The 24943-nt window shown below is 34.9% G+C and overlaps 2 protein-coding genes across 9 annotated transcripts; both read right to left on the bottom strand.

Annotated features, from left to right (window-relative positions):
• Positions 1-5188: 5188 nt before the first annotated feature.
• Positions 5189-23672, bottom strand: LOC6640738 (NAD kinase). 8 transcript variants are annotated; one of them, XM_023175122.2, is made up of 8 exons: positions 21894-22087; positions 20737-21019; positions 18855-19172; positions 18241-18796; positions 17908-18182; positions 6931-7308; positions 5937-6615; positions 5189-5875 (listed from the first exon to the last, which is right to left on the bottom strand). In XM_023175122.2, exons 2-8 carry the CDS (start codon positions 21000-21002, stop codon positions 5588-5590), a joined length of 2760 nt encoding a protein of 919 aa, XP_023030890.1. In that variant the 5' UTR covers positions 21003-21019; positions 21894-22087; the 3' UTR covers positions 5189-5587. The 8 variants fall into 8 exon arrangements, with proteins under 8 accessions (XP_023030890.1, XP_002063997.3, XP_023030891.1 ...); XM_002063961.4 differs by lacking the exons at positions 20737-21019; positions 21894-22087 and adding an exon at positions 23473-23672; XM_023175123.2 differs by lacking the exons at positions 20737-21019; positions 21894-22087 and adding an exon at positions 22880-23105.
• A 531-nt stretch (positions 23673-24203) lies between these two features.
• On the bottom strand, positions 24204-24909 carry LOC6640739 (RING finger protein nenya). Its single transcript, XM_002063962.3, has one exon. It carries the CDS (start codon positions 24902-24904, stop codon positions 24251-24253), a length of 654 nt encoding a protein of 217 aa, XP_002063998.1. The 5' UTR covers positions 24905-24909; the 3' UTR covers positions 24204-24250.
• Positions 24910-24943: the final 34 nt, after the last annotated feature.

Here is a 24943-nt window from a genome sequence, read left to right on the forward strand (position 1 = left end):
TCACTTAGTAAAATGAATAATATTAGATTAAATAATTCTTCTTCTTCCATATACCCTTTCATACTTATACATTAACAGCTAAACTTATTAAAGTATTAGCATAATTTATCAATTTTTTGCATTTTTAATAATTAAATTAATATAAATTGCCATCAAATTTCTGTCTAGTCATCAAACAACAGAATTCTCATGAAATTTTTTTTTAGAATCTCAAAACAAAAATACAAAAATACCAATCAATACAATAAAAATATAAAGTAAGTAGAAAAAATGTTTGGATGACTCCATTAAGGGGGCATACGTACGTGTGTGTGAGTGTTTCTGTGTGTGTTAAAGTAGCATTAAAAAAATAAACTTCAAGCCTAATGGACTAGAAATCGACCTAGACTGATGGCATTAAATCATACACAATAGAATTTGAGGAAAATGGAAAACTTTAAGTGGAAATCTATTTGCAAGTGGGTAAAAGGGAAGAATGGGTAGTAAAAAGAAAAGAGAACGAACCACAAAAAATTCAATTCGTTACATATGATAACTTAACCTAATCGTGAGTCAAAAGTATGACAAATGGGGTTGAGGGTTGAGAAGAAAAATACCAACATTTTTGCACTAATGCGGGTCATTTCAGATTATCTTGGTCAAGAGTCAGAGAGAGAGAGAGAAAGGCAGAGAAAAGTAGAGAGAAACAAAAAATTCATTGGGGCGCAAATGTTTAATTTCCTTTTGTTTGAAACTCAACTGAAAAGCCTGTCATCAACAGCATTTTAAGTTCAAATGTCAGTTCCTAAACGTATGCAATGGAAATATTTCTCATTTATACCAAGCTAAAAACGATGACGATGATGATATTATCTCTGTTAGTGTGTGTGTGTGTGTGGTTAAGGGTGTGTGTGTGTGAGAGTATTGCATATTTTCTGGCATTCAATTGAAATATCAACACGTGCCAAGACTCCTTGCCTTTGCCTTTCCATCTGGCATAGTTGAGTTCCCTTTTTATTTTTTTTTGCTTATCCCTGCCAACAATTTGGCATTTGTCTTAAGCGTCTGACTTGGCGTGGGTTGTTGCCTGTATTGGTAGCAGCACTTCCAACTTCATTAAGAAATTCTTCGAATATTTCGAATTATTATTGCCTTTTTATTTCGCATCTATTTTCCTCTGTTAGACCGCAAAATTAAAAGCCAAAATGAGGTTTCTCGGGTGTGGTCCAGTGAAAGTGTTTGTGGTTGGGTGCTTGGTATGTGCTTGGATCGATAGGTTAAAGTGTTTTCAAACGCATCTAGATGGGGTTAACTTTACTCAGTTCTATTAATAAAACAATCTAAACTAACATAATTGGTCATCAAATTAAATAATTATAACATGTACGTATATTTTTTGCAATCTTAAGCAATTCATGGTTTCTAAAAATCTATCTTAAACAAATATACTTTAAAAAAAAGGTTAAGAAAGATAAATATACTGATATGGGAAAAATAAACTACGTAGATATATGAAGGCTAGCAGTTAGTTGGTTATGGGCTTATTAACTTGTCTGTTTATTGGCATCACAAATTTTGTTGCTTTGGCCAACTTTCTGCCATATGTAAATAACATTTGATGGTATAAGAGAATAAATTTCAAATAAGAAAGGCATGATTAAAAAGATAATTTAGGAAAATTAAACAAATAATTAAATAAACAAATAACTAGCTAAACAAGTAATTAAACATACAATATTTTTTTTATTATAATAATATGTTTAATATATTATTTAAAAAATTTCAATATATTAAGCAACTTATAAGATTCTACATATTAAAAGTTTTCGAATGAATAATGTACATATATTTCTTTATTTCAATTTTTATGGAACAAGAAACTGATAAGATGTTAAAATTTTTGAAACCAACTATTAAATTTGTTGTTATTTTTTAGACTATTCAAATTTAAAATTATCATCATCTTTATCACAACATTCTGACCAATCGTGCCCATAAATATTTGTCTAAGGAATTTTCTAAAATTTGATGTAAATTTTTAAAAGTATTTCAGAAATAGAAAAATATAATTTTATACTTAAGGTACTTGTTTTAATATTATATTAATTATAATTACTACTGATCACGTTAAGAGAATTGATACCTACATACTTTAAATATAAATCCTAACACTCTCCTGTACTTGGGACTTTCGCCTACTATATCAGTTTTATAGAATATTTTAAACTTATCGAGAATTTATCTAAAGATAGTTCGCAATTCCTGATATGATAGAAAACTGATTTTCAAGAACAGAGCAAATAGTAATCCAATCTAGAAATTTATTTCCAGGCTATCGAGGCTATAGAAGTTTTAAGTTTTGAATGCTTTTTATGTTCCCAGACCCACAAAATTCTGGAAATATTGTTTAATGGCACCATAATTTATAATGATGGCCTCTAAATCTTTTCCACAAGTCGAATAAATGTAGCAGTAGCCATAGAAACAGGAAAACCATGTCAACTTCCACTTGCCATTAAGCACAAAACATGCTTAGCCTTATAGTTGACCCGATTAAGTGGGATTAAATCTATGCATATAGAACATATTATATATGTACATGCATATATACGCATACATGATAAAAAGAACAAAAAGTGAACTAAAGAAAAAAAAAGAAAAAAATTAATTGAATATGTTTCTATGCCATTTATTTTATTTGCCACACGCAAGAACTGACATCTCATAAATATGTATGAGCCAGGAGACGTTGTCCTCCGATGAGGCCTGCGCATTGCCTGAACCACAGACAAGGGGGTGTGGCCAGAGGTTTCTTCGTCCACCAATCAACGTAAACGGATAGTACGCATTGCTGTTATCCGCCAGTAAGATAAAAGGATGAACGAAAAAAATACCCGTAGCGGAAGGATGCTGTGCAGACCGAACAATCGTTCCACTTGTTGCTCGGTATCAAAAGTGGCAAAAATCGCCTAGAACTAGACGCAGAAGTGTGAAAATTGATAATAAACGCACTTGGCACGTACACAGGAGGGGGTAAAGACGGTGGGAAGGGGTGAGGGAAGGCTTGAAAGGAAGAGAACACTTCTAGCCACATTTATAGCAGTCAAGCTTTTTATTTCATGCTTTTGATTTATGGCGCGCGCGGCCGGCAAGCAATAATCATCATAATCATTCACACTTGACTAGCTCAGTTAGGCTCGGCAAATTGTGGCATACTTTTAGGCTGAAGTCTTTAAAAGGCAGCAAATGTTAATTAGGTGCAGACAGGAGCGGATTACAAGGAACTGTGGAGCGAAAAGTTGCAAACAAATGCGATGCTGGCTAGGTAAGACAGTTAGAAGTATCGAAATAAAGAAATATTGCTCATATTGATTAATATGACTTATTTCAACTCCATTTCTGAAGACAATCTATAAAAATAAGTTAAAAACAAAATATTTAACTTATTGATTATTGGCAGGTCTCCGTGAAATTCGCTGGACTGGCTTCGTCTTCGTTCTCAAAGAATTTGAGTAACTAAAAATTATATACTTCTGGTTATACTTTTTCCATATCCAAACCCCCGATATAATGTTATGCCTATACCTTACAAAAATATTCATGGCTTACTCTTTTTTCGAGGCGTGGAAAGTATCCTTTCGGTTTCACCGATTTATAATGCCGTAATATCGCGAAAAACACAACATCTTGTATTATTTTCAATGAAATTTTTTGGATATTTTTCTACTATACCAAGACCTGTAAGTCCAAAATCTTACCTATGTAGATTTAGACCTCCTTGAAATGTAAAATATTATGCCAGATAAAAATATTAGATTTTGGAGTCATAATACAAATAAAAAGATCACTCTAAGTAAATATTAGTACATCAATGAAACACGTTCAAAAATGATTCGCACAGATGTTTTTTGTATTAAAATTTTTAACATAAATTTTTGGTTAATCTGTCTTTTTTCTTTTGTACTGCATTTTTGCCTATTTCTAACCGATTTTAAAATTTAAGCATCAATTAAATAATATTTTTCAACAAGTGACAAAATTATAAATATTCGTTTCTAATACTGAAAAAATTGTCTAACTTAGAGCTTCATAGTACAGGGTGGGCCAAAAGAAGTCATCCTGGCCAAAAGAAGTCACCCGATGTTGTTTGGCTTTCATTTTTTTTTTATAAAAAAACTTTGATTCTGTTTTTAAATTTTGCTTATTTAAGCATTGAGAAATTTATTGGTCAAATAAACATAGGTATTTTTAATTTAGAAAAAAATGAGAGCCAAACAACATCGGATGACTTTCTTTGGCCCGGATGACTTCTTTTGCGCCACCTTGTACTAGGCTATATTGGAATACTTTGCTTTTTATTACAAATTGTTGGTCACTATTAAAAGGATAACTTCATAACATTTTCCACTCACATTCTACAGATTCGCAAGGTTAAGAGTTTTGAAGGATTTTCTGAATATTTCTAAAAACAAAACCTCAGTGCTCTTAATATATGATTTAAAATCTTTCCAACGAACAGAATAGAGGTTATTTACTCATTTTACAAAACATCATTGCCTTACGATTTTATCTAGAGTCAACTAATTGATCATGTACCTTTTTTGGGCATATGTTGTTTAATTTTGAAATGTTGCGATAAATCCTCTATAAATCTGTTATACAATTTTGGAAACATCATAACTTATCACCTTTTAATTTACAGTTACAGTTTGACTAAGCTCTTTAGTGTAGTAAAGTGATTAGAAAAATGAGGCAACTAAATGAAATCTGCAACTCAAGTTGTCAGTTACGTAAAGGAGTTTAAGTGGATAATGGAATCCACGGACTTTACAAAGCCCTTATAAATCCTCATAGTATATCGACTAGACATCTCAGCAAGATATTATTTTAAAATTCCCCCATTTATACAGTTAAAGACATTCCAAAAGATAAAACAAGAAGTATATGGCTTTAAAGGATCACCACAATTTCCATATATCTACGTATACCTACCCAATCTTAGATAAAAAAAATGCATATAGCCCACCATTTGTTACCATTTAACTATTTCTATTCCATTTCCTTTTTAGTTTGTGCTTTTGAGCTTCCCTCCATTTATCCTTGGCTTATCCCTTTTGTTCTCGTTAAGTGCCTTTGGCTGTTAAGTGTCCATGTTTGATTGCCTTCTTCCTGCTGACTTGACTTAATTAATTACATTTCTATTCGTATGCTCCTTGCCTTAATTTCTTCTTTTTATTACACTTTTCTTGTATTTCTTTTTTGTTTTGTTTTATATAAATTTGCTTAAGTACAGAGTTTTCAATTAGCCATAATAAAAACTTAAGATCTAAACATTTGTTTGACAAGCGAATAACAAACAAACAAATTTGTCTAGCTTAAAAACAAAAACAATGCCATTAAAACATTTTAAACTCAACCAAAAGAAGTTAATTAACTTTAATTTACAATAGAGTATTATAGGTTTTGTTTTTTTTTATGTTTTTTGTGTTGTGTTAAGTATTTTGTAAATTGCACATAGAAGCGAAGAAACCCTAAACAACTAATTGCTATATATATTGGCCGCACTATATATTTCGGGGTAGAGGGAGGGATGGAGGGAACTTCGTATCTAGACATCGTATAACTTTAGATTGTCAAATTCATCAAGTGCATCCTCAGAACCAGATGCCGTCAAATCTGATAGCTCATCCAGGCACTTTTGACGCTTTCGTACATTCCAATGCAATCCCTCGGCAAGGGAATCAAACCAATCAGAGATTTGATCTTGAGAACAGATGCTGGGCACCGGATAAATGGATGTTGTGACACGCAGGCTATCACCATGATTGAGCTCCTGATCATTACGGCCATCGAATGAGACACGTGAGGTGTTGCGGCTATCAGGGGAAATGGATATCTACAAATAAAAACTTTAATTAGTATACAAAATAATCTAATAAGGGTTTAAAAAAGCGCACCTTAAGTTCCACACCAGCTGGCACCACAATGGGCCTAAAGCTCAACGAATGCGGACAAATGGGCGTTACCAATATGGCAGGCACCGAGGGATGTATCATCGAGGCACCAGCAGCTGCTGCATAGGCTGTACTCCCGGTGGGCGTTGAGACAATCAAACCATCACCCTGCACTGAGGTGATATATTTGCCATCCAAGAATATATCTATATTACTCAGATATGGCGATGGTCCTCGATTAATGACCACCTCATTTAGCACCAGAATGCTATTATTTGAGGTCAGCTGTGTTGAATTGTTATTGAATTTATTGTTGCTACTGCTATTAAACTGGCTTGGTCCATTGTTAAGCTCCACATAGTTGAGTTGCCGTTGCAGACTTGGCTTTAGCAAATTATTGCTAGCCTGTTGCAGCGACTCTCGACGTCGTTCACCCTTGCGGTGAATGGAGCAACGCAATCGACTGCGTAAAGTTAGAGCCGCATGACCTTCCAGCACATTGGTCACTTGCTCTTGGAAATTATCACACTGAAAGGGTGTTAGAAAACCCAAAGAACCCAAATAGAAAGCCATCACAGGCGGCACCGATTGCTGGAATAATTGTGAGGCATACAACAGAGTGCCATCGCCTCCAAGGCAGACAATGAAATCAATGCGATCGGTCAGATCATCGCGGCCATCTCTGCAAAAAGTGAGAAAAGAATTCAATTTTAGTAAAAGTAAAAATAGAGGCGAAGAATCTAGAGCTGTGAAATAGAAGAACTTTGCCCCTTTTAGTATGCAATAGCTTAGAAATGTATTCATATTCAAACTCTTCCTATGCCTTGTTATTTCAGAAATGTCTATAAGCAACGTTTACTTCGGGGATTTATTTTTTAAGCACATTTCAAAAACTTCATTCAATGTTTTAATAGGCACATTCCTGGACTGCATATCGCATCCCTACTTTGGGGGCAAAGTTTCAATATTGCACAGCTCTTTGTCTTTTTTTACTTACTTGAATGTCACCAGTTTCTCACGCAAAGCCAAGAATCTTTCACGTACTCCCGCATAATCGCCATGAACTTGACGAAATTTGGCGCTCTCTTGATCCAATTTGACATCATTGCGCAACAGTTTGTCTTCGAGAACAGCTGATTCTACCCAAACGACCATATGTTTCTCTTGGACCAACCATTCAACCAATTGCACAAAAGGCAACAAAACTTGAGAATCTTTCTTCTTAATGACCAGCACTGTGAGTGGTGGCTTATACCAGGTCAAACGTTGACTTGCCGGATCTTGTATTTGCATAACCATGGCGGAATTTTTCATAATACGTCCACATGGTCCAAATTGCTGGAAAGGTGATGGAGCATTCAAGCTGCGAGTGCGCCTAAAAAGAAACAAAAAGAAAAACAAAATTTGTATAATCAAATTTTTGATTAAACTTTCGTCATTCTTAGTGAGACCTCAAAATACGATTTTCATTTACGGCTGGCAGACTCTTATCCTGTTGCTGTTGCTGCAAGGACTCATCTTCAACCACTTGAAGTGAAGATTTTCTTTGCAATTTCTGATGTTGCAGCATTTTTGATACCACACCCAAAAACAAAACAAAAAAATCACGCGTAGTTTTTTTTTTTTGAAAACTTGTTGGAAATATATCTCTCAGATACCACAATATAATATGTTGTGGCTCGCTCGAAGGTTACAGAATCACTGGCAAGCAAAGTGCGCGGACTTTGTTATTTTTTTTTTGTTGTTGCTTTTCGTTGTTTTTGGGTTGTTCGAATAAAAGGTATATAACGTATATTTATTTTTGTTTTCATTTACAACAAAAACTTGTTGAATCTCTCCCCCGCCCACCTCTCGAAAAGCGCAAACAAACAGGAATTGCACATGCTGAGAGTGCCAATGAGGAAGACTGAGAGGGTGAGAGACAGAGAGTCAGTCAGAGAGACAGAGAAACGGAGAGAGAGAAAGAGAGAGAAGTAAAGAGAGGTTAAGTTTAAACGTTTGTGGGTGGAATCAAAGCTTTAGACATAGCTTTATCTATTAAATTCAGTAATTTTTTTTTTGATTGATTGATGCTAATGACTTGGCAATGACTCAGCAAAAGTCACGATATCAAAACTGAAAATTGAAAACTAATTAAATGAGCCATAAAATGCACTAAAACCATCATAATAATACACAAAATGGAGCAACAATTTCTAATTTATAACCATCTGTTGGACAGATTGATGGATGTTTCGATTAGCCAACATTTCATTAAATATATATTTATTACTTATTTACATGTTTGTTTTTTGTTTTTGCTGTTTTTTTCGATTTCATGATAAGCAAGATTAGATAAAAGCACTTGAAATGGATTTTCATTAAGTCTAACAAAAAATATATAGTCTTGTACTTTTTTTTTAGCTACATATTGAAACTATGTTAATCTATTTTATTATAAAACTATACAGCGATTAACTACAATAAAAACATTGCATTATTTCTTGACAAACTATTTAAAGTGTAGGAACTTGGCGAAGAGGAATAGCAGGAGCCAACAGTTAAATAAAATCTAAAATAAATGAATTTATGAAATATTGACTTACAAGTAATAATTTAAATTTAAATATTAAAATGTGGCCCAACTTTTAGCCTTTTAGTGCACTTTATAACAACGAAATGCCAAATCCTTCACTCAACTAAATTTTTACTTAATAACATAATTGTTCAAAATAATTAAAAGCATTTGATAATAATTGTATGAGAATTATTCTAAATAGATAGCCAGTAAAGTGTTTGTGAAACATATTTAAAATATAGTTTATGCTAGTCAATTAACCAGAAAATTTGACTTTCAGATTAGAATTAAAAAGAATATTAATGACGGTAATTAATTTAAATAACACGAGTATGAAACATGGATCTATTAAACTTCATAGTCAGCATATTAAATTTATTTAGCCTTTATGTGTAGAACTCATGCTAAAAGAGTTTAAATAATAGGCCATAAAGTAGTTTAAAAAGCGTGTTTAAACTGGTTTCGAAAAATAAAACTTTTTGGCATTTCACAAAAATAATTGTGCCCTAAATTTTCTTTTGGGAACATTCTTACTCATTAATTTGTTGGCATTAAAAACATATTCCTGGTAAGATGTAAATTTCAAGCAAATTTAATTTACAAGAATTTTAAACTTTAAAATATGGTCTTTGTTTTCCAGAAAAACATTGTTTGCACAGTTCACTTGTCGAATAAAAGGATTAAACACAAATTACACCAAATTGCACGTTCAAATTTTATTCTGGCACATTCTGGTTTCGGTTTTTGCCTTCTTTGCTTGTTAACAACGTTCGATCCACTGTAAACAGCTGATTCATGAATGTGGTAAGAAATTCATTAACAAGTGCAACACAAATGACGCATAAACAGTTCATGCGACAATTAAACATGTTCTTATTTCCACGAATCACACAATGGAACAAGGAATTTTGATTGAAGGAATTTGCATTAATCAATATATATGTATTTATGTACTTACAACGCCACAGAAACAACAACATTTTAATATATATTCATGTATATAGATACAGTTTTGTGAACACAACAAGTGTCAACTGTACTAAATGTTCTTTTCGCAGAACAATGCGCTTCAATAAACAATGACAGACTAAACTGAAATGGATCTAGAGGGGGCTAAGACTTGCTACCAAATGATAGGGACACCGACTACCAACTGGACTGAACTGGTGGCAATGATAATGATGACGCCAGAGACGACAACGACTACTACGACAACGACGTCAAGCGAAGTCAAAGCAAAAGCAATGCGAAAAATATTCGCATCATTGACTTTTGTGCCCAAACCTATCGAGTAAAGTACCTACCAATTACCATTTCACTCTCGCATTAATTAATACCGTAACTAAATGCATGTGAACACGCGACAGACAAGTGACAAAATTAAGTCTAGCATACCTAGACTAGACTTAATGCAAATTATTTATTAAAAAAAAAAAAAAAAACACAAAAAATCTGACCTGGAAACCAACTTTGGTACTTTAAATTTCAAGTGAGCCAAAGCCAGACAGACAGACACTTAGCCAGCCATCGAGCCAGCCACTAGCCAGGTGGTAGAAACACTTTATGAATGGCGCCTAGCACAAACTGGCACCGTCAACGGCATCAACGTCAAGTTCTTCAAAACAAATCATTAAATTAATTATAAAAATAAGCAAAAAAACAAAAAAAAAAAAAAGGAATTTCAGAAAAAAACTAAAAAAAAAAACCTACACACATAATATTTATGGTTTAGCTATAAATTAACACACGGCGCCATCGTAGTACACCCAATCAAAGGTGTTAATAAACTCGTTTTTCAAATGACCAAAATAAAAATGAAAAGAAACATCAACAACACTCCAAAATATTCAATGAATGCGACGAACTGAGCAGAAAGGTCAAGGACTGAAGTGTGTAAGAAATGTTTAAAAAATAACTCAAATATTTGGTTACTAATACCCTTGCGAAATGAGCATACTAGACTAACACATAAAAGATCTGTGGAAGAGTAACAAGTATAGCCCACTTTTATGCAAATGGCGAAAAAAATTGGGAGTTGTGAGACAGTATGCTTTTCTTCATATTCTTAACTTTTAAAGACTGGTTTAGAATTAAAAAAATTATTAAATTATTAAGAATTGAGTTCACTTTATGGCTTATTCTTTGATTTTAAAGATTTGTTCAATTAGAGAATCCGCCAAGTTAAATTTTGGAGGCAAATTGTGAGACAGCAAATATTTAGCCACTTTATGCATTTTCAAAGATTGTTTTTAAAACTAAAAAGGATTGTAACTGAAACTTAGGGATTGTATCTGTTTTTGGGATAAATATAACAGTGATGTGAGTCAGTTATACCATTTGGAGATTAAATTCCATAAAAATATTATAAATAGTACATAACTTTAAGTCAAACGGAGCGGAAATACATAACCTTAAAGAAAAGTAAAGTAAAACTGGAAACTGCGGCTTTGATTTTGATGAAATCAACAACAACAACTTGAAATGTCCTTAAAACAATCGAAATATAATAAATAATGTTAAAGACTTGAAAGACATTAAATCTGCTAATGTAAGATTATGCTATTTGGCGAGTAAGTTTGATAACAAAAGATTCTATCTCAAATTTGGGAGTAGTGAGACAGCACTTTTTTCCAGCCAACTCTAAACATTCGAGGTCAATCTCAATGTTAGCACTTCATATTATTAACTTGCGAATTTTCCCATACCTAAATAGACTACACTATATTTAGCACAAATGTGTCAGGTTAAGTAACATTAATAAGTAATCCAAAAACAAACAAAAAAATCTATAATTGAAAATGAGGTTTCAAATATTTTAAAAATTTTTACAACTCTGTTAGGTAAGGTGTTTTAGTAGCATTCCATTACTACATATCATTCACCAAAAGGGTATTAGTACTTCGTATAAGTTTACTTTTTGTTAACAGGGGTTAAGTTAGAAAAGACTCGAAATTTAATAATATCTTTAAAGATAACAAAAGCAAAAACAAAAAAAAAACTGTCAAATCATTTGCCCAATTTACGTGTCATGCTGATACGCAGTTGTGAAATTAAACCTGCCTTCTATTATATGCCAAATTACTCATATTTTGTAAATCAATTTACTGTTTTGTTTTCTGTATACAAATCTTAGGTGATAAGCAAAGGCGCCTAAGTGCACACTTTACTTTTACACAACAAGTGACTTGACCATGTTGCGATAAGGTCGACAACAAATAGGAGCGGCGCGCTCAAGTCAAATTAATCTTATCACAGAGCACGCCCAGAGGCAATGTTTAACAAAATTGATTTTGATAAGCACAGACGATTTTGTGTCTCTCTCTCTTTCTCTATATATATATATTTACACCATATATAGTATTATAATGGGGTCTCAATCAGCTGTTGGAATATTTTATTTTACTTACGGCCAGGTGCCGCTACGTCTGCGTCGAGTTGTTGATGTGAAATAGCCATCATCATCATCATTATCAGAGGCCTGATGAGCTGATCTCTCTCTACTAATGTGAGTTTGTGTTTTGTCTGGCGTTGAGACTGTACATTTTCCTTTGGTTGTTGTATTATTCGTAGTATCCCTTCTAATTGTTTCACTTGTCCTTGACAGACCACGATGGCGTGGCGTTGATGATTGATTGTGGCGTATTAGTAAGTCATTATAATGATTATTGATTGTTGTTGGACTGCCACCACTCCAGGCCAGTTTATAGCTAAAACGTTCCTCTAGCCTATGCTGATGCAATGTGGCCAAATCAATGTCCGATAAGCAGGTCATTTTTAATAACTAAATTTGTTTTGGAAAATTCATTTATAAAATATTACATTTTTTTCACACTTAACGATGAACTTGGCATTTCTTCTTCTTCACAAAAGATGGGGGGTAAACAAAATTAACCTTGCCCTGATTTTGTAATGAAAAAAAAAGGTGTTAACCACGAAAGACAGTTCAATAAATTTTCATGTATGTGTGCAGGTAATAATAACAACAGAAAGCCGACAAGAAAAAAAAAAGACAAGAAAGAAAGAAACAACTTTTAACCGGTTTAATGGCAAATTTTGTATTAACCATAAACTGTTTTGCGGATTGTTTTTTTGATTTTATTGTTTGTTTTTGGCCAGACTAACGGGCAATATACATATCGAGATACTTAGTTCCGGCATTGACGTCAACAGAGTGGGAAGATATCTACTACTAAAGATTGAAAACACTGCAAAACCAAGGCTCAATGCGTCATTAGCCAAGCTTCCGAGGGTTGACCAACTTTGTTTTTATTTTTTCGTGTTTAAGCCCAAAAACCGAACGAGGCAAAAAACACACAAAAACCATGTCAAGTATAAATCAATTTGCAAAAAAAAAGTCTGCTTGCTGCTTGCATAAGCGAAACTAACGAAAAAATATTTAATTTTATTTTGTTTCTTTTTTTTGGTCAACAACCTTTTAATATGTACGCCACTTAGGCCACAATTATATACATATATATAAGCTCGATCTGATGTCCATTAAGCGGACAGACTAACTGTATCAGTCGGCTATTAATCTAGAATTCGTGACGTGACCTGCAATCGTAAATGCGACAGCTCGACAAAAGTGTTTTCCAAACACAGAGACACACGAAAAATGTTTGCGTCAATGCGGATGGGTCATTAACAGTTCATTAGAGAGAAAGGTCAATTATATGGAAATTATGAAGAAGGTTTCACAAATGACAACCGTAAGAAATTTTTATGACAGCTATTGCAACGGTTTCAAACTTTCAGAAACTATTTCTCTAAATATGTCTGACGACAGTTTTCAAAGATCATGAACTAGCAACAAACTTATTTGAAAATTGTGACAAATTTCTGTAGAAATAATTACCAAACCTATTACGTCAAATACTATTTAGAGACTCAATTATAGACACTTTACGTCAATTCAGAAACTATTTAGATCTAACTCTTTTTAGTAAGGAGCGGTTCAGAAATATAATGAATTAGTTGTTTGTATGCAATGGTTTGAAACAAGCATGAGGACGAGATATTAGGGATAATTTTTGATAGCTTTTTGTATAAATTTCATATAAATTCCAATACCATGCAATAAGTACAAGAAATTTAAACAGTTTCCCAAACCTAATGGATATCCTAAACTAAAATATAATCAAGTTTATTGATTAACTCTGACTCTGAAGTTATTGGATTAACCACTCTTTTAAAGTGGTTGTACTAAAAAGTTTAAGTAGAACGTCTCAGATGAGCAAAGACTAAAATTATAGAAAAAATTCGATGAATTCGATGAAAATTCCTATTTTTTGAGTTGAATCTTGCTCACAACAATCTAAGCATTTAGCATGACTGTACTTCTATACTCAAACTTAGCCTAAAACACAAATAGTTTCTACTAATCCCTTGAGGACTTGAGGCGATAAGCCTAACTGAAGTAATCAAAACTATATGGACCACCTTTATAGTGTCAAGAGACCTATTCTTATCTGACAATAGTTGTTTTCTCTATATAAGGACTACGTATTCTGTTGATGTAAACGACAAACTTAGGTTGCCGTTCGTTTCTTTTTTTTTCTCATTTTTGTAATCTATCATAAATTACACAACAATCAACAAGCAAAGTATATATAAAGAAAAAGACCCACAAAGGTGGCGGCAATTCTCCATTTACTTTTGTGTACCAGGAAGCATAGAAACAAAGAAGGCCGACACTGTTCCCACCTCCAACACCCAACCTCAAGCAGCCGCCATCCCCTGGCCTCTCAAACACAATAGATGCAACGAATTTTTAAATAACTTACAAAGCAAACAAACGCTAGACAACAAATTAATTAATCAATTAACTGCAACCAGAAAAAAGAAGCATAGCAGTATAGAAACAGACTGCGCAGTATACTAAAATGATAATCATTCCATTTGATCGTGGTCAAGGGAGTGACGCGGAAGGAGAAACTAACGTGCCGGCATGCAATTTGACGTGGTCAAAATCGTATAAATAATTCAAATGACACGTGAAGTGAGACAGGTTTTTGTTCGTCAAAGTGCAAACGATTGATTAGCCGAGAGTCTATGGCCTGGCTGCGAGGGGGGGAAGAAAATGCAGTTCCATAAAAGAAATTGAAAGTGGGTTAGATGGCTTGCTGATGCCAAGAAATGCCAAGTCATGTATTTAGCTAGAAAAAAATAATCACACAAACGCACACTAATTACACGATTATATAATATTGATTATTATTTTAGCACAAGCCGCGAAACTTCGAAATGGAGCTAATACATACACTCACACACACACCAACAGCTTGCCAAAAAGCTTGACCAGGTAAACGACCGAAAAAAAAACTGATCACGCCGAGAGCAAAGCAAAGCAGAGCAGTTCAGAGTCAGGCCCAACGAGGGGCGACGAGGGAGAGAGTAAGCTGTGTGTGTGCGAGAGAGAGCTAACCACAACCGCGCTGTCTAGTGAACGAGCGATAACTGAACGGAAAACGTTAAAAAGGTGATTAAATTGTAAATTTCGAAAATAAAAGTATATTGCAGTCAGCAGACGCGAACAGCGATCCGAGACAGAGCGTGAGCATATGTAAACAAATAAAAATGCTGGACAATTTAGCTTTAAAATAGCTAAATTTAAACATTTAAAATTAAGCCAGATTAACAGCTTTCAAGTACGGTGTAAAATATGTGTGAAAACTGTTTTGTTTTAATCATTCATAGAGAATGTTTCTGCGAATATCGACCTACATTTTGTAAAAATTGGGTGTAATTATAAGAAGTAATGTAGATATAGATAATGTAAAAGTTTTGAATATCTTTTTTAAACAACATTGACCTCTTGCAGGAGCTAACTATAGCCTAGTTTAAACTTTAAGCCGTTCCTTCAAAACGATCCTACGACCGAAGTAAATTATAAGTGCAGCTCACAAATGGACCCACATCATCTGTTCTGTAGTAGCTGATCTTGGCATTAATTTTAGAGGGTGAATTCTCTTCTTTTAATGGGGTAAATCGGTCTTGGATATCGCAATTTCAACAGTTCAAGAGGTAAAATGTATTTCTTGGAAAGGCTATTTCACTACTTCTTTTCACTCCAAGTTTTGAAACATTTCCTGATGTTTCAATTTGGGTACCCCAACTCAGTTCCAATAATTAAATTTAAAGAGACACTTGGAAAACTTTAAGCTTTTCAGCCTTTTCTCCACCACGCATCACTGGCCACGCGTCGTATGATCAATGCACTGGAGTAAGCGCGAGAGCGAAGCGAACAGGTGCCTCTGTAAGCTATGGCTCTGTTATATAAACGCTGTAATGATAATTACAGTGGGAACAAGAGCTTCAAGATACTCTCATTAATTTCTAATGAATTTTAACGCCGTCTCATGCAGAGCTGGTCAGAGTCGAATACATGTATTGATTTATGGCCCATATAGAGACATAAAGCCAAGTTATAAATTAATTAACAAGGCCATATTAATGGACGAGCGCCAAAACATGGGCTTACATTCCACTGTTAGCACTGTTAACTCCTCCCCTTTTTGGGAACTTACCACCACCAACGCATTTCCATGTCGCCACCAGGGCCAGGACCAGGTGCCGATGATGCCGCTGACGATGAGCTATTGACCCTTGCACTGTTTACATTCAGCAGCTGATTCTCGTGGTCATTATAGGAGCAGCTACCTCCACAGCCACCGCCGCCATTGGCATTAATAGTGGAATTGGAATTCGCACTGGCCTTTGGCACAGTTTGAGCAGGTGTTGCGGCAATTAAATTCGACGAGGACATTGTGTGGTTATTTAGCTATATGCTGATGTCCTGCGCAGAATATCCTTACACAAATTTGACCTATAAAAGTTTCACTGGGTTTCTTTTTCCTCTTTATATTCTTGGTACCACATGACACAAAAAAAAGCTTTCAACTCTGAGTGTCGCTGCTGCTTTTTTAATTTCTTTTGTGTTCTATTGTTGTTATTGCACTTGACTCCAGTTGGACATGTTAATTCTTTTAAATTGTTGTTTAATTTATGCACACACAAATATACACACACGCACAACCGAACAAAAACAGACACACATAAACAGCTGGTTAGCAGATAGTTCGATAAATAGATATCGATATCACTTTTCAAAAGTGCTAAGGTCTTTGTAAAAAGTGCCAAGGTCTGAGTAAAAAGTCCTAAGGGCTAAAAAATCGACATTATCGGAGCAAACCTGACTGGGCGGGCAAATTTAAAAAAATGTACTCTTGGATAAATAAACCATAATGAATGAAATATAGTTGTTGTTGCCATTGGGAGATTGTTTACTATTTTTTAATATTGCGATACTTGTCTAAGCAATGAAAGAAATGAGTCAAACGTCGTTACTATAATATTAAATTGTGAATACAATTTGTTAAGCTTCCATTAAAACATTTAATAGATTTAAGAAGAATTAAAAACAGCTAACAATTAGCGTATATTATTAAAACCCTTTCTAGACTCTTTTTATGTGGCATTCTGTACTGAACTTACCGAAATTGATTCCTCTTATCCATCAAATCCCTAGGCATTAGTTTCCTCAAGGGCGCTGGTGAGCCGCCCGGTGAGGAATTGACCAACTCTTGGGCTTTCTGCATATCTTCCACATTCATTTTGCTATTGACACCTCACACGCACACAGAACAGAAAATTAACCCACGCACAGCAAAAATATTTTGAGTATAAACCGAACACGGGCAATGCTCAAACTGAACTATTGCTAGATTTTTGAATGCATTTTAGCCATATGACTAGATAAGCACGCACCACCTTGAATTCGTTATAACAACGCAGCAAAAAAGGCAAAAACACACCAGCAGTGCAAAAAAAAAGTCACACAATGGGGCACACACAAAGCAAATCTTAAACTAGTAATGGCATGATCTGGGCTGGCCTGAGGGTGCGACATCGTCGTGTCGGCTTGGCTCACTTTCAATATTTAAAAATATATACATATCTATGTATATATTTTTTTTCTTCTTGACAAGCCCAAGTGCGTGAGATCGCAAATTGTTCAATAAAAATTGAAACTAAGGCATCAATAGCTACAGACAATTACGAGGTGAGCAACAACAACAAGTGGTAGACACACCAACACACACACTCACACATAAACATATACTAATATATATCGATGAGTATAGACTATTTATATAGTATAGATTAATAGTTTACACTGCTGTTCAGCTTATTAAGATAAAAATGGTTTTGTTTAATTGCTTTTTGGCAACTATAAATGGAGCTTAAACATTTCCATTCTAAGCGATAATTGAATTACTAAACTAACTAATAAACAACAATTTTTTTTTTCGGGGCGGGACAGGGGAAATCACTAATAGTAGTAGAAAAAGACTAACATCTAGGATAACTTATAAGATAATAATCTAACCATTTAGACTTACGTACTAATTATCGTACAATTTCATATTCTCAATTTCATCGATTGTATCCTCGGAACCAGATGCTGTCAAATCTGATAACTCATCTAGGCATTTCTGTCGTTTCCGGACATTCCAATGCAGACCATCAGCAAGGGAGGCAAACCAATCAGAGATTTGATCTTGAGCACTAATGCTGGGTACTGGATATATCGACGTGGTCACCCGCAAGCTATCACCGTGGAAGAGCTCTTGACGATTACGGCCATCAAAACTGACCCAGGAAGTATTACGACTCTCCGGCGAAACAGATATCTAAAAGGAATTAGATGTGCTTAAAATGTATTTCAAGGTTTGGTGATAGGAGTCTCACTTTTAATTCCACACCAGCGGGAACCACAATGGGCCTAAAACTCAGCGAATGTGGACAAATCGGCGTAACCATAATGGCTGGCACCGAGGGATGTATCATGGAAGCACCAGCTGCCACAGCATAAGCTGTACTCCCGGTGGGCGTTGAGACAATCAAACCATCACCCTGCACTGAGGTTATATATTTGCCATCCAGGAATAAATCAATATTACTCAGATACGGCGATGGACCGCGATCGATGACAACTTCGTTAAGCACTAGGATACTATTGGGTGGCGCCTCCGTATGAATCAATTGCCGCTTCTCGCTCTTGCGATGCATAACGCAACGTAGACGACTGCGTAAAGTTAGAGCAGCATGTCCCTCCAGAACACTGGTCAATTGCTCTTGGAAATTATCGAAACGGAAGGGTGTTAGAAAGCCAAGTGAACCCAAATGAAAGGCCATCACAGGAGGCACAGATTGCTGGAAGAGCAACGAAGCATAGAGTAGAGTCCCATCGCCTCCAAGGCAAACTATGAAGTCTATGCGATCAGTTAGGTCATCACGTCCATCTCTGCAAGAGAAATATTCACTTTATACAAAAACAAGAGAGATTCTATATTTATACTGACTTAAATGTCACCAGCTTATCCCTGATGGCCTTAAATTTCACATCTTCATTGAGCAGGGAATCCTCTAGAACTGCCGACTCGACCCAGACGACCATATTCTTCTCTTGGAGCAACCATTCCACCAATTGAACAAATGGTGCCAACACCGAGGCATCACTCACTTTCTTAATGACCAGCACTGTGAGTGGCGGCTTATACCAGGTGAGACGTTGACTTGCCGGATCTTGGATTTGCATCACCATGGCGGAATTGGTCATTATGCGTCCACATGGTCCAAATTGTTGTACCGGCGATGGGGCATTCAAACTGCGTGTACGCCTAGCAAAGACAAAACAGAAAGGAAAGTCTAAAATTAGAAATGAAAATGGAAAGCTTTTTGCGGAGGACTCCACCTCAAGAGGCGTTTCCTGTCTAGAGTAGGAGACTTGGGTGTATTATTATTGCCATCGTTAAGTAGCTCCATTTCCATTATAAGAGTCTATTCCCTTTAATATCTTTTTAATTCACAAGCCAACATTATTTATAGAAAATATTTCCACATAAGTGACTGTCTCTCGCTCTCTCCCTATCTCTATCTCTCTTTTCCTCTCCCTAGTTAGACTGTTCCCTTGGCTTGTCGGCAACACACTGTGGCAAGACAACGGTAAATGTAAATATTGTGGGTGTAAAGCGAAGGTGAGAGCGCGACCGAGAGAGAGAAAGAGTGCGCGCAACTAGTGGGCAGGTCATCAGCATGTGAGTGAAAGGGAACACATTGGCATTAAGGGAATGGCCACCCGTTTCCCGGCTACATATGTACATATGTGTATAATCAACAAAAAGCAAAAACAACAAAAAAGTTTCCTGCGGCGTGGATAATCTGAATTTATTTAACATAAAAAACAACAAAAATTGGAAATTGGCATGCAAAATTCATTACAGAAAGTCGTAAGTCGCAAGTCGCAAATCAATTCAATTTACAGTCCGGCGACAATAACCGAAAATCAATAACGGTTCTGCTGCCCTTTCGGTTCAAAAAAAAATAAAAACCATTACAGGAAAACTTCACTAAATTGAACAATGGACAATAATATTAATTTTAAGAAATTATAATAATTCTTAAACAAACCCATTTAAATATACTTTGAAAACTTAATTAAAGAAATATGTTCCAGATAAAATAAACTAAATATTTACATTTTATCAAGTTTTGTATATACAAAAAAAAAAAGGCAATTGAATTTAGAACTATATGTTCTGTATGTATGTATGTTCATTGTGTGGGATTACGATCGCGGCACGTGGCTATATATTTACTTTTAAGGCCCATATAAATCCAAGAATTTATTGTTTTTACCTAAAAATTACTCATTAAAACTAAGAACAATATTATGAGGAATGCAATATAATATGAATATGACCACAAAATTGCACATATCAAACTTGTAGATCAGCCAGAACGGTTTAGATTTGATAAACTCGCAAAGTATAGGACGAGAGATTCTGGATTAGATCTATTAAGAACAGGAAGAATATTCCATTGGATGTCAGAGGAATCACCACTATTCCAGATAATCTAAACAAATCTTAACAAAGATTGAACAGATCGTCTTAGGCCTATTATCTACCTATGTATTCTAAATAAGATATTTTTTGAGATATATATTTATAAAAAAATCGGGATTCCTAATTTTTTTACCATAGAGGTATTGACATTTGTATTAAAGGTATTTGTAACATCTGGACTAGAAAAGGACAATCGAATAATATATATGTATGTTTTAACAGTTCATCAAACATTGCAATCTGATCTTGACTCATCTAATTAAACGATGATTATGAAGATTCTTTATAAATTTTGGAAAAGAGAAATGAAAATCTTAAAGTTAGTTATAAAACTTACGGCCAAGTGCCAGAACGTTGTCTCAGACAATTGTCGAGACTTGAGGATTTTCTAATTTCCTCTTCAACTGGATTTAAGCAATTTCCATTCTCATCGTCATGGAGTTTTTTAAGCAGATTACGTTCTAGGCAAAAACGTGCCATATCGCCTTCATGATAATGATGATGATGATGTTGATGATGATGATTGTGGAAACCATAATGCCATCGCTGATCCAAACGATGCTGATGTAAAGTGGCCAAATCAATGTCCGACAGACAGGCCATGGCTTTAATAACTTAAACTAAAATTGTTTAAAAAAAAGGAAAACATGCTAAATTTGCCAAGTCACCGAACGCACACAAAAAGCGGACATTTTTTTTTTGTTTCTTTTTTTTTTGGAATGCTGTCTGACGGCATTTTTGTTTAAAGAAACAGAAAAAAAGGGACCAAGGTTATTTTTGTTTTCATTTTGTATTTTTTTTTTGTCAGTAAAATGTTAAACGCCCACGCAAAATTAATGAGCTAAGCAAACTGCAACAACAAAATGTCTTGAAGAGAAAGTAATATTTATACCCAAACTAAAAAGAGTCTATGCACTTTGTTAGGAGGATTGTCAACAGTAAAGAATTTCTTGAATAAGAATCTATGACTCTTTGAGTTAAAAGAGGCTTTTCTTTGAAATTAAAACAAAAATACTTCTATCTAGTTTGGGATAACTCTAGAAAAAAAACAATAAAATATAAATGTATTTACAAAAATTGTTTTTTAAAGTTATATGACCTTTGTATATTAGTAAATTTTTTTTTGAAAATATACCTTTTTAAAAAAAAAAAGAAATTGATTTTCAGTATCAATAAAATAATTGATGCAAAATTTAGTTTTGACATGCGGGACTTTTTTTTAACAATATTTGTTTGTTATCTATTAATTCTTACTACAGTAAACTAATCTGAATATTATGTATTTCTTGAAGGATCAATACAACCGAACCAAACTAATGAACGGTTTTTTAATAATTTGAATCAAAGAAAGTCAACAATAACATATTTATTTTCTCAACATTTATATAGACAAACCTAACTAAACCTCCTTCAAGTTCAACTATTTAGGACTAAATAGTTCTTACAGGGCTGAATGCGAGGGTATAAACGGTGCGACATGGCCAAGATAGAAACCTTTTTTAGTTTTCCCTTTTTTTTCTCAACTGCAACTGCTAATTACTAAAACAACTGCGAGGGACGTAAAGGCGATGGCTTTTTGCTGCTGCTGTGGCTAAGATAGTTTTCTTTTACGACGAACAAAAAAATTAACCAAACACACAACTAAATTAAAGGCGAAAAAAACTGTCAACTTGACGATCGCGTGTGTCAACAACAACTGGCAAACAAAAAGAAATCAACAAAACCACTAAACCAAAAAGAAATATGTGATTTCAATTCCAAAATAAACAGCTGATCGTAGAGGGTGAGGGCGTAGCAAGGCACAGCAGCCAGAAGATACGCCAAGGGAATGAGTCCTGTGACGTCAAAAATCGATGTGCAGGCAAGTCGAGACAGAAAAGACAAAATATAGGGTAAAAAAGAATTTCCTATGACGACAGAAATAATAATATAATAGTATTATTACTACAAGAGATTGTCTAACTTGTTAGAACGATCTTTATAACGATATTTTCTGTCAATGGATCGGTTAAATTATGCAAAAGACTATAGATAGACGTTAAAAAGATCCGTCGAGATCGATTCAGTTATCAGTTCCAGTGATACTCAATAAATCTGCAGTTTTAACTGTTGCTGCCGTATCATTTATGACGTAGAAGGTAAGCAGTAACGGTATATTTTGATCCATCTTGCGTGTTTGTCTCCCTGAAGACGGAAGAGAGTGGCATAGAAGTGAATGAGAAAGAAAACTTTAATTGATAACAGAACAGCCGCCAGGATGAGGAAAGAGTAGCTTTAATTTTGACATCGTTTGAATTCGAATTGATTGGTATAGTAGACAACAATAAGATAGAAATTGAAAGTGAATTGGCATTGGCACAACAAACTAATTGAATCAATTTACGATGTTCAAGCGAGTTCACTCAACCTAAGATAAGGCAACAGCAAGAATAATAAGAAGTTAACTGATAAGAAATAAAAATGTAGGATTGTGCTCTTACCACCACCAACTGAGGCTACCAGTTGCATCTCCAGCATCGGGAAGCTTTTCCCCAATGGGCTCGTCCGTTGCCTGGGATGCTGCAGACATTTCTTTGATTGTTTGACGTAAAACTGAATGAACGAGGCGTGGCCAAGATATGTGCCCGAGGCACAAACAACTTTCTCAGCAGCAGCAGTTGAGTAATTAGTGATTTACACTATAACTACATTAAAGATATCTTTAAAAAAAACTAAACTTAAATTTTTGTTTCTTCTGAATTTGCACGTAAATACTACGTTTCGCAGCACTAACGGTCAGCTGTCACAAATGTACTATAGTGTTGGATAATTTCTAACAAATTGAAGCGCAATTTTTTGAATGGAATATTTCAGCAAATGCAAACTCATTCGCGTATAAAAAACCTAATTGCATACGTATGTTTGCTTTTCTAAACAAAAGACTACGCAAATATATGCTCAACAAATATGCAAATTTCCAGAGGCACGTGATTCGGATTTTTTGTTTTATTTTTAACTCCCTTCGTCTGCTGGTTTTTTTTTCGCCCGTTAGCTTTGTTTTATTTTTAGAAAATTTCTCCCAAATGAAACTCACCGAAATTGTTTACGCCTCTCATTGAGATCCAGCACACGATGCCTTCTCAATGGTCGCGGTGAGTTACCTGGCGATGAAATGCCCCCTGTTGCCTCATCAATATCATCCTCCACTGAAATGGAATGGGAATTTGTTTGAGCTGCGGCCACCATTTGCCGAGCCAATTGAAGATCCTCATCACGCATATTCCTTGCAACAATATCCTGCGTTTTTGCTTTAGACAGGAACAAACAACCACACGGTTTGGCAACCGAATTTCAACTAAATACCTTTGCACACCTGGTTTTCGAAATTATATATACAGAAAAATGCATGAGTTTGAGATGCTGCGAGTACTTTGAATTCATTAACCACACACAAAAAATAGTGATTAACATATTGTAGAGCAACTTTTACAGACAATAAAACTGTTGGGCGTGCTCAATTTTTAATTGCTTTCACCCCTTAGGCTGTCAATAAGGCTAGATAGAGGCTCCTCGAATATCTTAGTAGGTGTGTTTAACTGAAGGTTTTTACATAAATTAAAACGGCTCCATTTGAATATTTACCAAGGTGGCGTCATCTAGACGCCACTCAATGTCAACCTTTTATTGTCAGTGTTGCCAGATAATCAAATTGCCAATCGATAGACCACTTGATCGCCGCAATATTTGAACTAACCTAAATACTCAACGAAAATATATATTTATTTCAACTTATGATATTATTTACAAAGTAATGTAATTAGTGTTTTAAATTCACCCATATCGGGAAATTAATGGTGAAGTAATTATGTAATTTACAAGTGAAAAAATGATACAGAATTTACATCAGCGGCAGAGCGACGACGTTTAGTTTTTGGTTGGCCATCGGATCCCGATCCACTCGAACTCAAACTCATGTTCATTAGGGAACGCAAATGTTCATCTGACATTGTATTGTCCGTAGCAAGCGACGATGATGTATTTGATCCGAGTCCGTGGGAGCTGTTTGAAATCTCACCCGATATATCTCTATCTGACTCCAAAGCCCTTTCATAATGGTTGATATAATCGCGAATTTTATTAATTTTTTGTTTCTCCCTCTCATTTTTACTGGAAAGAGTAGCTGACAATTTGGTTAGGCCTTCGAGATCCCGTTTAACGTCTTTCGCTTTCTGTTGGCGATGCCAAAAATGTAAATTGTCCGATGCTACTTGTTCATGTTGAAATTTGCTAATCCTTTTCCATAATTCCAGCAGATGATGTGGATCCTGAAAATAGCTTGCCACGGGACTCGGGAGGCTAGCATTGATTTCAGTGCCCTGAAACGGCCGTTGACAGATGGGACAAAGGGTCTTTTGAGCAGCAAGGCAAACGCCGCAGGCAATGTGCTGGCAGCGCGTTATATAAAAGGGACGATTAGGCTCAGAAGCCTTTAACTGGCCGCACTTATTGCAATGCAATCGGAACATGAAACTGAATTCTACTTAAAATATATTAAATAATAATTA

The sequence above is a fragment of the Drosophila willistoni genome (assembly GCF_018902025.1).
Source record: "Drosophila willistoni isolate 14030-0811.24 chromosome 2L unlocalized genomic scaffold, UCI_dwil_1.1 Seg168, whole genome shotgun sequence".
In the NCBI taxonomy this organism is placed as follows: Eukaryota; Metazoa; Arthropoda; class Insecta; order Diptera; family Drosophilidae; genus Drosophila; species Drosophila willistoni.

Excerpts from the sequence above, each read along its gene's own strand:
- LOC6640738 (XM_023175122.2), bottom strand. The coding sequence starts at position 21,002 with ATGGCCTGTCTGTCGGACATTGATTTGGCCACTTTACATCAGCATCGT. Across the intron at positions 18,183-18,240 it reads CCGCTGGTGTGGAATTAAAA|ATATCTGTTTCGCCGGAGAG; the intron begins GTGAGACTCCTA and ends AATTCCTTTTAG. Across the intron at positions 6,616-6,930 it reads GAGAAACTGGTGACATTCAA|AGATGGCCGCGATGATCTGA; the intron begins GTAAGTAAAAAA and ends CACTTTTTGCAG.
- LOC6640739 (XM_002063962.3), bottom strand. The coding sequence starts at position 24,904 with ATGTTCCGATTGCATTGCAATAAGTGCGGCCAGTTAAAGGCTTCTGAG.